Source organism: Pseudoliparis swirei, chromosome 13 (assembly GCF_029220125.1).
Source record: "Pseudoliparis swirei isolate HS2019 ecotype Mariana Trench chromosome 13, NWPU_hadal_v1, whole genome shotgun sequence".
In the NCBI taxonomy this organism is placed as follows: domain Eukaryota; kingdom Metazoa; phylum Chordata; class Actinopteri; order Perciformes; family Liparidae; genus Pseudoliparis; species Pseudoliparis swirei.
Window position 1 is genome coordinate 4,712,783 of NC_079400.1, and position 12,975 is coordinate 4,725,757.

General features: G+C 45.5%; 1 protein-coding gene across 29 annotated transcripts in view; it reads right to left on the reverse strand.

Moving 5' to 3' along the window:
- Positions 1-12,975, reverse strand: part of tcf7l2 (transcription factor 7 like 2) — a 94,965-nt gene that overhangs the window by 44,930 nt on the left and 37,060 nt on the right. For 20 of the 29 annotated variants that reach the window (XR_008833478.1, XM_056429267.1, XM_056429268.1 and 17 more), the window contains exon 5: positions 8,809-8,868. The exons of the other annotated variants lie outside the window; for them this stretch is intronic. Coding sequence is in view for 19 of the 20 variants with exons in the window: in XM_056429267.1 (XP_056285242.1) it covers positions 8,809-8,868 (60 nt within the window). In the remaining variant the exon portion in view is untranslated. The remainder of the gene's footprint in view (positions 1-8,808; positions 8,869-12,975) is intronic. 29 annotated transcript variants of the gene reach the window in all.

Below are 12,975 nucleotides of genomic sequence, written 5' to 3' on the forward strand. Positions count from 1 at the left end.
TGAACTTCTCTGGTGACTCCGCCCTGTCAGCAGGTTAAGATAGCCTCTCATATTTAAGTTTGAGAGCGGAGGCTGCGCCGTGTGTGACTAGTGAACCCGTGTGGAGCACACCAGCGTCAGGCTGGACGCGATGGGGAGACCGTCACCGGTCCCCCTGAACACGCGGAGACCGATGATGACGAGCAGCCTTAACTCAGATTAGTACCGTAACGTTGATTGCAAGTCTTGCATTCATAAAAGTAGGCCAAGAAATAATAAATTATCCATTATAACCATGCTTAAGCTAGCTCGTAGCTAGCGCTAGCTACGAGCGTAACAGTCTGCTAGCAGATGTGTTGGTGTCCAGCGGTCCCGGCTGTATACCCGGTGTTACCGGGAATATAATGACGGAGGAATAAAGACCGTGGGGCGTCACTTTGTTTCAGTGTAACTCGCTGTCAGAAGCAACACTTTGTGTCACGTGTCATCTTCAGTCCCTCTGATTGGTTGTTCTCTTTGCCCATCAAAACAGTGACAGGATTAACCCTATAAGGTCTGCACATGACAATACATATCACCTCATATAATGGAGAACATATATTGTGTATGTTAACAGTCTGATATCCGTTGTGTGTCAGTGCTCCATGATAACGGCTTCTCCAGGGAATATGGCCGAAGAGGTTTTTAATGTCCTCAATGTGCGTTTAAAAAAAAAAGTATCGGTTCAGGCACCGTTTAGGCACCGGTATCGTTTTAAAAGTACCGGTTTAGCACCGGTATCGGAAAAAACCCAAACGATACCCATCCCTACTCGTGAGAAAACCGTAAAACCTGGCAACTCAAGGGAGTTGCCAGGTTTACAATTTTCTCACAAGGAAGCGAAAATTGAAATGTGCAGCGCAATAAATGAGGGAATAGTTGAGAAAGAAAAACTGATGTATTGGGGGGGGGAAATGTCTGAAATCAATATGCTCGAGACAGACTGTTGAAATCAAAGGTATCAGAGAGCCATGTGCAGAAATCTAAGAGGTGGAGGAGAAAGCTAGCAGGAGTCTTTTCCAGCCTCTGCAGCTCCTCATCCGCAGCCCTCTGTGATGTGTGCCTGTGTCCACTGGGGGCTACAATTAGCCCATCACACGCATCCCGGCCGGGAATCCACACCGACCTCTCCAATCCCCTTTTCTGGCTCTCCGATGCCCGGGCTCCTCCAAAGAGACGGGCAACTTGTGAAGACACGGGGAGGTGTGCCTTTGATGTGCCTCCCCCTCTTTGCTCATATCAAGGCTGAGGAGATACGACAATTAAAATGGCGGGAGAGGCAGACTGACACCGGCTCGTGTGCCATGTGCACCTTGGACCTGGCCCTCGCCGGTGGGGGGGTGGGGGTGGAGGTGGGGGGGGGTGCACCTCAGTAATAGAGCAGATGTCAGTGCCCCGGTGACTGGTGAAGCAACGAGAAGTACCGCACCAGTTGAGAGTTCTCTACACGCCAATGAAATGAATCCGTCGTGTGGCTTCTTCCGGCTTCTGATTGGCCGGCCCCTGTTCTTCGGCTGTTTCGGAGCTCTGTGCCCTGTGGCGGCGTTGCAGCGTTTCACAACATTTTCTGGCCCGTGTACCTGTGTTTACTTTAGTGACTTCACTTACATTCTGTTCCTGCTTTATCCATTAATCGTCCAAGTAATTCATGAAGCAACATTTTAAATCTCTTTTCAGCTTTCAGATGTAGAAATTGGCGACTTTTTGTTTTACATAATTTGATATTGTGTAATTTGGACACAGGTCATTTGAGGACTTCTCCTTGAGCTCTGGACACTACATCCATATCACAATATTTCCAAATGCTATTCTGACGCTATAGCCATTATATGCAGGTATATGTTCTGTTGGGGTTTTATTCCAGCAACATGAAGGTAGCTCCAAATGTATTATATAAAAAGTGAGGATACACTTCATGTATTTTTTCTAACTGATATTTGTAAATCGATATATATTGTCTCTGGAAATCTCTCCTGACCTCATCTCAAGAGACGCCATGCTGCGTCCAGACCCCAAGCTGAACGGTCTGCCAGCGCTGACTACCGGCCCGGAGACTACGGCCCACTGCCACACACACACACACACACAAAACACTTGTTTTCATGCGAGTATGCAGATAACACAACCCCACCTGCACACACACATGACATCTTTCTCCCATTTCCCTCGTCTCTCTCTCTCTCTCTCTCTCACACACACACACACAGGCCCCTGCCAAACACAAGGACTACATTATGTCACGGAGGATTACAAATGACTCCAACCTGACCCGGCTCTCTGCCGCTGGCGCGAGTGTGCCAACACGTCCTGCTCGAGGTAACCGCCTGCCCACAGTTTGAACAGGTGTGTCCTTGTGCGGATACGCGGCGCGTGCGTGTGGTTTGCGTTGGCTTCTGCAGCGGAGCCCCGAGCGCTCGCTGGAGCAGGAGTCAGGCCCGATACGTCATTTAGGCTCGGAGATCTATTCACTTTCAATTGCCTGAGTTCAGGAAGTGGTTATTTCTTCTTCTTTTGTAAATCCCCAAAAGAAACACGAGTGGATAAACTACTCCGTGGCACCGTGTGCATATTCGATCTCTACCGACATTTGAGTGAATGAGAGAAAATTTCTTTAATCTCTTTTAATAATTGTTGATGGCGCCTGGCACAGAAATACGGAAATAAGGTGTAGCTGTCTCTCCGTATATGATTTAAGAGCACTGCTCTTCCACCACAGGAAAAAAGAATAACATTTACCGTATTGAGCAGTCACCCGGGTTACCACTATCTCTGTCACATCATAAGTAAGCAGCTTTTATCTGCTGGGTCTAATGTATTTGCTTTAGTCTTCATGCATACACAAAGATCCTAGTATGACATCACTGTGTCTTAAAAGCCTTGCAACAGCTTAAGGCATCCAAACACAATGGTGCATAACAGAGTTATGACTAAATATGCAGCGTGACTCCAAAAAAAGAGGTATTATAAATTATCTTCAGGGCTGATTCTATCAGTTTTTGTTATTCTTCACTAATCCCAAAAAGGCTTCCCAATTGCTTTGAGGAAGTAGTACTTTAAAATAAATCCAGATCACTTTAATAATTCATTTTGGTAATATCATTATTCCTTCATATGAAGTGAATGAATCGATGGGTGAAATTAAACGACAGCAAGGGTTAGCTGCTTGATTCAAGAGCACCAAAAGGTCAGCTGGCAGAAAGGCACCAAACTAGTAAACTGCACCACCAAAACAAAAAGAAGTCATGTGTCAAGGAAGCAGGAGGTATTCTCTTGTCCCTTGTTGGTTATTCCAAAGAAAAAAGAAATGTTGTTTAAAAAAATAAAAATAAAAAGTGCAATGCCAGTGAGAATCAAGCGAGCTATTCATGCTGCCAGTTGATTCAGACACGCCTCGCTACACACCAATCAGCCCGGCCCCGGCCTCACCAGACACTCACTTGTCTGCCATTCCAACACAAGATGGAGACAGTGCCAAAAGTTCCAATTAAAATATCCATTTGTGATGTCTGTGCAGAAGAAGAAAAAAGAACACAAAAAAAAACTAGTACCGGGCTTTTTCGATAGCGTAGGAGAAAATACAACAAAAGCTGCCAAAATTCTGTGGACAAGCCACATACTTAAGAGTTTTCTGTCTACACAAACTAAATAAGTATGAAGAGTGTGTGTAGGCAGAATGTGTGTGTTCTGGAGGAACAGAGCATGTTGCAGATAAGAGGGCGACGCTGTTCAAAGAGAAAGGCAGGCCGGTAAAGTGCGCGCCGATTCGACATCATCGCCTCACTGTCCCTTAATGAGCCTGGAGAGGAAGTCTGGGGGCCGTAGAATCCGCTCCCGTCCCGCTCCAATCACGCCGCTCGGCTTTTTATTCAAATCTCACACAACTGTCTGGCCGCGCTGTTTATCGGATGTTAACCAGACAAATGAATGAATAAATACACAAATAATGTGTTTCGGTAATGTTAATAATGTATGAAATGGAAGCCGCTTTCTGACAGTAGCGCTGCGCTCGGGATCCTTTCCAACTTTGGTGACAGGCTCGTTTATTCTTTTTTTTCCCCCAGCATGCAATTCTCTGCATCTTTCGCAGACGACGTCCGGCCGATGGTATAGCACGTCTCGCTGGGGGGAAAAAGTGTTCCGAGGACTTCTGTCCCATGAAAAACAAAATATATGCCGTCAGGATTGAGCCGTCTCTAATAAATTGAAGACTCTCTCATTAGACTCATAAACCACTTCTGTTGTCTTTGATGTTTTTTTTAATTTATTTTTATTTACAAAAAGGGGGGAGGGGAAGCTATTTAAGTTGTCTTGAAGCTGTTGTAGGAACTAATAATTACCAATAATTTACAATGTCTCAAACTCATTTCTGGTTTCTGTTTGACTGCATTGCCTCCTACACTATTTTCACTTTTGTGTAATACTTGAACTACTAATACTGTTATGTGCTTTTTGACAATTCAAGCAGTGCGATTTGTTCGATTTGTTCTGTGTTGGGATGGGGGGGGAAATGAAAAATGACAAGTTCAATGTATAAATGTGTACTCTGCTTTTGAGAATAAACACAATTTACAACCAAAAAAAAGGATTGAGCCGTCTCTCCCTCCATCCAAAACGTCTGGTACGATGATCCTCCCTAATCTCATGGATTCCATCTCTCCTTTTCACCCCGTGACACTTCCCTCCAGCGATTACATGACTGATTTAAGTGGCGTCTTAACAGGCCATTCAATTAATAGTAATCTTTTTTTGTTGTTGAAAAGGCTGCATAAGTCAATGCGAAAGCGTGTGCACACCTGCACAGGTATGCAGGAGCAGTCAAACGGCAGGGTCACGTGACGCAAAGAAGTGTCCCGAACTTCCAGGACTATTGGAAAAGGGAGGCAAAAAACAGAAGTGTGGGGGGGGTGGGGGAGATGCTCATAGAAACTAACTGGTTCGGAAAATAAGTCTCTCATCAAATTCCTGGGCCGAGACAGAAGAAGGACCTGGCGCTCAGGCGCCGTCGACTGCACACACACACACACACACACACACACACACATGGCAGACGGAGAGGGAGAAAAATAACAACACGCACATCAAAACCGGAGGCAAACAAATCCAAGAAAAGTTCACATGGGTCTTCAGTGGAACTGTCAAGAGGAACAGACTGTAATAAATTGGACTGGGGGGGGAAGGGTGGGGTGGGGGGGGGTGTAGTCTCGTTCAGGCTAGCCCGACAAACCGGAAAACATTGTTTGGAATATACGAGGAAAGGTGACAGAGGACGACGCTAAATGACTCAGAAAGCAGATACCCCGTGTTTACCCGTGCACACTCCAAAGGAAAGCCCCTCTCCTGTTATAACGCGGGTGGGAACACCAAACTGAATTCAAGGCGGCTTAAGTGCTCTCTGGAATCACTCAGCATTCCTCCGTCTTCAACACACACACACACACACACACTGACTCAGAGAGTTGAAATTTGACTGTGACAGTGTATTCATCCATAACTGTGATTTGTTCTTTGGGGAATTTGGCGGGGCTTCATATCTACTCCCCCCCCCCACTCCAAAAGGCCGTCTCCGTCACTCTCAATCCCAAGCTGATTGTACATATGTACACAACAGACAGTCGCCATAGCAATTGTTGGATCGCTCAACGCCAAGTCATGAGGAAACCACAGGGATCCAGGATGCGGCGAAGTGAACCGATTAGAATTGAGGCCGCAGCATTAAGTAGGTGCGTTCTTGGAATACCTTTTGTCGTGGTTTTTGTCTGATTATTGATTTATTTGAGGTAATGCTTGAAATCTTAAATACTATTGTCTTCATTCATCTTGGCCCTGGTAAGAGTCAACAGATTGAGTGAAGTTTTCTCACATCCATGCTGAATATCCTTAAAGTCCTTTGTTGTGGTATTACAATGCACCAAAGTTTCCAGAGAGAGCACTAAAAGTTGACTTTTTTGACTTTATGAGAAACTCTCACGCCAAAAGAGTCGAACGTTAATGCCGGCAACTGTGTTGTGAAACAGGTCAATAGTTTCCAGAAGGAAAGTGCCTGGAGCTTTACTCGTGTCCCTGATATCGAACAGCGACTCAAACAAGACTCCCCGTGCCTGCAGACGACAATATCAGACAAACAGCCCCTCCCTCCCCAAACATCTCCTCTGCTCTCGCAGTTCGAGTCTGGTTGTTGTCGTAGACTGACAGTTACCTACAAACAGAGAAGGCCTGACTTTTCTTTGTTATGATTGGTCGGCTCAAAAACACACACGCACAAAGAGAAGCAAGCTCTTCTCAAGAATGAAACTTCTCTCAGAAAGGCAGTTTGAACAAAGCTAACTTTTTGGGATCTACGGCACATGCACGTGTATCAGTGTCGTATGACTCAAAAACCCCCCAAAAACTACTCTAAATTCTGCGGGATATTCACGAAATCACTTCACCCTAGTTTTCAAAAAAGTTCACTTCCAAACTTTCTTGGAAGAAAAGGGGGCAGACATTTCTGAGGAATAACAAAGAGGGTTGGTGGGAGTAATAACATTGTGTTTAATCCCACACAATTCTGCCTCGTACGAGAGTGAGAGCCGCGAGCCGAGGGGGACTTGCGGCGGAAAAACAACCCGACGCTCCCGCAGGCTGACGCGTGAGCAACGTGTGCGACGTAATCAAGTGTCGGGAGTTTATCTATATCCAATTATTCTAAAATATATCCCCTTGAGTGCGTACCTAAATTGAGAACGATCTCAGGGAAGATACGGTGTATGTTGAGACAGAACTTTTCATGTGTAAACACACTCTCCCCTCCCCCTCCCTCCCCCCTTTCCGTCAGCTGCCCTCCTGCCCCCTTCTTCTTTCTCTACAACGTCCCCCCTCCTCGTCCCCTTCCGCGGTGCTGCTGAGAGGAAGAGGAAGAAAAAAGCAACACACACACACACAAAAAACGAGGTCACGAATCGCCTTACTCCAGCCTGCCTCCGTATGGTCACCCCCCCCCCCCTCCTCCCTCCCTCCCACCGCACCTCTCACTCACAATCCTCATTCCATCACCGTGGCCAAATCCGCCTCATCCATTCTCCCTCCTCCTCCTCCCCCTGTTTCATTTCTTCCCTCCCCTTCTTCTCCACTCCCACTCTTCCTGCGCCCTCAGCCCAGTGCTAATTGGTAAATCTGTTGAACCATGCCAGCCCAAACAATGAGACACCTGGAGTTCTGTCAAAACAAGTTCCCCCTGTGAAACGGCCTCCGGTGTTAATACAGTAGCGTCGGGAGCCGCCGGGTCCGTCGTCGCTCACGGGGGGCCCGCTCACGGGGGGCCCGCCCGCGGAACGGCGCCGGGGAGATCGTGCAACCCGGGGGAGACGAGCGGTTCATCATAAATTAGATTATTTATCAACACTTCTGACCCTTGATCCTAGTTCTTCGTGCAAATGAACTATGACCAAATCGACCGAAAGATCACGTCTCTCTAAAAGCCTTTCTGTGTTACGCCGTTCTTTGCGGGTGTTTTTTTAATCTTCTCGCATCCGGCCTGCAAGTCTCTGGGTTAAATGAGTTCATGTTGTTGTATGCAAACACATAAAAGCTATAACCTGACCCAGCTCTGACTGCCTGTCATCTTCAACTCAAGTCACACCTTAGAAGCAACGATCCGACATATACGCTAGTGTAGACAAAGGTGTGTTTGTCAGAAGACAGGCACACCCAACAGTGATCCTGCCAGACCTTGTCAAACAAGTTCTAGCAAAGGCACTTGGATGAGAAAAGGAGAGGAGGCGGGCAGCAGGAGGATTTGTTTTTGTGCTGTCATTTGTTTTACCTATAAATCCTCATCGGCAAAACCGTCATATTAATAGCTATTTGCGCCATGAAGCATGATTGACCTCGTTTCTCGCTTCTCTTTTTTTTAATGTTATTACCTGGCAACAAATGCCCTGCAGAGTGTGCACAATCCACAAGCAGCTGATGAGTCATACAATTCAAGCAGGCAATCCACAGAGCCATGGTCGCCACAGAGGAGATGCGTAAATTGCCCTTTGGGTATCATAATGCCAACATCTCTCCAGCTTCACACACCGAAACAAGGCTCGCTGAAATCAAGACTCACGTTGCCTTTATGGGCCACTTTCTTGAAATAACAGTTTCTTTTAATTCTATTTTAAAGGTTGCAGCACAAGGACAGACCAATCTGGACTCTCTTGTATTGGATAACGAGAAGTGTCACTTCACTTTTTAAGGTTCGGTCCAAATCTTCAAGACTGCCGTCACGTGACATTTCTCTGGCGGCAGCAACACAACTGAAAGACCGCCTTCTCCTGCTGGCGGCTCGCGGGCCGATTCCACTTTACGATCCAGAGACTGAGACCGGTTAGTCATCAGACAAATAGAGGCAGCAGATAGAATCCTTAACACACAGAAATTAGTAGAGAGCCAAACAAAGATAAACAAGAAAAAAAACTTTTACTACCCCGTGAGGCTCTCTTTTAGTGTTTCACATTTTAAAGGAAGCACTTGAAATGTATGAAGCATGTATCATCCAAACCCCCCCCCCCAAAAAACATCCCATCACACACATTAAAAAGCACACCAGCAACAAAGCAGCAGCACTGGATTATAGCACAAAGCACAACACAGCAGGATTATCATTATCATTATCAGCATTATTATCATTATCATCATCATCATCATCATCATCACCAGTGTTGAGGTTATTTTTGTTTAAAATCATCAATTATCAGTTGTTAATTTGCGTGTGGAATCAGCCAAAAAAATCCAACAAGATATTTTTGGAATTCAAAGGTCTCTCACCAAATGAAATTGGTGAAGGCTCAGATCTGACTGTCCGGGGAATTCCCAGCAGAAGGGCCCCTGAAAGGCAAAGATGGATGTTCCCAAGTCACACAATTATATCAGCTCTCCATCTCTCAATCCCGCTCACTCTGTCTCTCTCTCACACACACATACGCACACACGCACAGACACACACACACACACACACACACACAATCTTAGCCGGCCAAGTTTTATGCAAAAGAAACATGTTCTCCCTCGAAATAATGCATCCCCTGGCTTTTTAGTAATTTAAACTACTACTTCTGCTGGCTCAGCGTTCTCCTGGGCGCATGTTCGGCCACATTATTATTAATCTTACACGGCTAGAATGGGAGAACACTGGCCCTGCACTGGTTTAAATGGCTGTTGCTACTGGCCGGCTGGTTGTTACATTACATTACATTACATGTCATTTAGCAGACGCTTTTATCCAAAGCGACTTACAATAAGTGCATTTCAACCTAGAGTACAAACTAAGAACATGTTGTTAAAACATTTCTTTCACTTTGCTAGAACATTGCATCTCCTCCACATTCACACTTTCAGAAACTGTTCAGGAGCAGTCAGCTGATCTGGGGATCCACCGTCACCACAACGTGTTTTTGACTAGCCATCGTGATCCGACACAGAGGAGTAAATAAGATCATCTGAATGTCGGAGTCACGTGTTTCTTGATGTTAAATTATGATATGAAATAAATGGAAGTAAGTAAGTGGGCTGACTACGGGTCCCCAGAGCAGTCATGACTGCTATGTTCATCGCTTCACTGTGAGCACTCAAATATAAGCTGTGAACTGCCTCCTCTTACTAGCTGCCTCCTCTTACTAGCTGCCTAGTCTTACTAGCTGCCTCCTCTTACTAGCTGTTTAAATCCAACTTTCTTTCGAGGAGGAGAGATTCAGAGGTTAACCTGGCAGATTTGTACCTACTGCTCGGAAGAGCACAAATTCAGATCTCACATTGTTGTTAGAAATGTCAGGAGATGATAGAGGACAGGGAAAGAAGAAAGAGGAAGAAAATAAGGGAAGGGAGTCATTGATTTCCTAAGGAAGAAAGGACATGCTAGTGGAAGTCTCAGAACATGCGGAGAAACGCAACGGGGCATTTAGTTTCCTGAAGGGCTCCGGGACCTAAAAGCCACTGCGCAGGATCACTGGGGTCTATTTGTACTTGTGCTTGACCCCGGGGACAGCGAGATAACTTTTAATAACAGCTACGCAGTGAACACTGGAGTTATTGGTGAAACACACACACACACACACACACACACGCGCGCGCTTACAGATACAGATACGTATTATCCTTTTAAATGTGCATGTCCGACACAGAGTCTCACATCCCCGGGGTAGTTTAAGTTCACAGAGGTATTTCAACGGTCAGATAACAGAGCGAGGAAAAAATAGACGACGATACCCCCAGAGCTATTTACACACACACAAAAACGAACAGAGTCAATACAAAGAACCGCTGTTCACGTTTCCTACAGTAAAATGTCGTAATGGAGAGGCTCTATTACGCTGTTCTCCGCACATTCAATATATAAAATCATAAATATTTAACCCAAAGGGGCGATCATCAGGTTACTTCGAGTCCGTGAAGTAGCGAGAAGACTCTCGAGTCGTTCTGCCGTTTCTGTCGCCGACTAAGCCGACACTGAGTCGTATTGTCCGCGGGGACAAGCGGCCGGACGCACGCCACGACCGAGGCGCTCTCATCTCCATTGTCACGGTTCCCGGGCCTGACGCCACGTCTCGATGGCCTCGGATTTTTTAGCCCGAGCCGATGATGTAAGCGGGGGAGGAAAAATAGCGGCGCGGTTTAAAGCCCCATAATGGAGTTTTTCCCTTTTAGCGCCCCCTTCAGTTTTGGAGGTATTTAACGTTTACTTCAGTGTCGTAAATACCCAGTTGCGATAGATGCAGCCTCGCATACACTTGTATTGATGACCAGACGAAGTCAGAAACCAAGAAATGATGTCAACCGATAAGCTAAGAATATTCAAAGATTTTACATAAATATGACTGCATAGTTTTATTCATTGTGATATCGGAGTTGAATGCTAACATAACCAGAAGAATGACAACATTTAGTTTAGATGAAATACCGATCGCGTTTTCAGCCTATATACGTTGTTTTCTAAATGTTTGAATGTGGAGTTCGTGTGATCGAATACAATATTGTTGACGACGCCAAAAAGCTACATATTCATAATTTCCATTGGAACGTGTAATTCATTACAAGAGACTTCGCTTGCTTCGCCCTTATACTGGAGCTGCGAGCGTGGACTGGCACTATATGACATTGCGTAATCACTGCCAGAAAGCAGGTCGAAGTCCATCCGCCCCGGATCGGGCGGCCCCAGAATCCTACATAGCGGAGTTATTTCCCCACAGACCCCCGATGGCAATGGCGGAGGCGCAAATCGCCATATTAAAAGTCATTGTAGCGGCACAATTTTTTTCAAGCTGTTATTTTAAGGTACAATTGTTGCATAATGTTACTTTAAGGTCGGCGTGAAGCGGGAGAGCGAAAGCCTTGGAGGTGACGCCTATGGACGGTGCGTGGGTGGCGCCCGCTGACCGTGGGGTCGCTCATTAACAGCCGAGGAGGCCGGGCGTCCCAGAGTTCTGGGCAATTGTTCTGCCAGCCCAGGTGCACGGCCCATTCAGACCACAGGAAGCCCCCTTTATCCCCATCGCTCCAGAGACGCGGTCAACGAAGGTGGATGTGATCCCGGATCCGTCTTTTCTAACGCCAATGGGGAGCCGCGGCCGCACGCCCGTCGTTGCGCTCCACAGAGTCATTGTGCCGATTCTTCTCCGGATGCCCCGGCTAAGACGCGATTTCTTTTCATTTCTTTTTTTATCATATCAAAAACACGTCAGCTCTTTCGACAAGAGCCTCTCTCCGCGTTCTTCGGAGAAACGCGACTGAATGGGAATAAAATAAGCATGTTCAGGAGTTGTAAAGGCTAAGGTGGGAGGTCTCGTAAAGGCCATAAAAATGGCCAGATTCCATCACTTCCTCCACGCTAATTACCATACACTTGGAGCAAGTGCCCTCCCTCTCTTCGTCCCCGTGCCCATGCTTCACTACCTCTGACACGCACGCACACACAATAACGCACAGCGAGGCGCAGTTGGGAAATGGTTAACACTCCAGCCGTCCCCTGCTGCCAGTGAAAGCCCACAAAACAATGGAGACATTGTTCAACCGGGACAAGGCTGTAGACTCTAAGGCGGTGTGAGCGAGCGTACGCACGTGAATGTCAGGAAAGTAGTTTGTGTGCGTGTGTGTGTGTGTGTGTCTGTGTGTGTGTGAGTGTATATTGTTTTTGTTTGTGTATTTTATTCAGTCAATCAAATCAAATACAATATTATCCTATATAATATACAAAAGAGAAAGACTGAAAAGGTATACGTAGAAGCAAAAAATGCTTATAAATTCCTATCCTAAATTAAAATCAAAATAAATCAGAAAATTAATATAAAATAAAGAAGAAAATAAAACAACAACAAAAACAACAATAAACAAAATATATTTTTATACTACCACATAAATCTTCCATATTAATACGTTTTTAATTTCATTTCTAACTCTCAAGAATTGTTTTATAAATAATTCCCTTGAAAAGCAAAAAGGAGTTCTTATGCTCTTGACATTTGCATGTTTCTGCCCCAATTCCCAGAACGTTAAATTCAGAAACGTGATTAAATAAGAATGACTTCCATTTTAAATATTTTAACACATGTCATTATGTAAAGGTTATGTGCTTTAGCTAAAAAAATTTTTTTAAATGAAGCTTGATCCGATGACTGTGAGATGAGATGGTTTAATACCTTCCAGTCAAGCGATGTCATGATGATATTAGCAACATGAGCCTGGACTCCTGCTGAGTCCCTTACTGCACCACTGTTGATGCTATCAACACACACACACACATGTTAAGTACTGGATTTACAAAACAATCTGGTGTGTTGTATGACTGGGGCGGTAATCACTGTCTGGATAATAGAAGCGGAAACAAACAAACAACGTACACACTCGCACCACTTCCTACACGTGGCCCCCTGCTTGAAGCCGATTTTAAAACATCGCAATAAAAGGCGAGTTGACAAAGCCGGCCCTGTTTACGATCTTTCC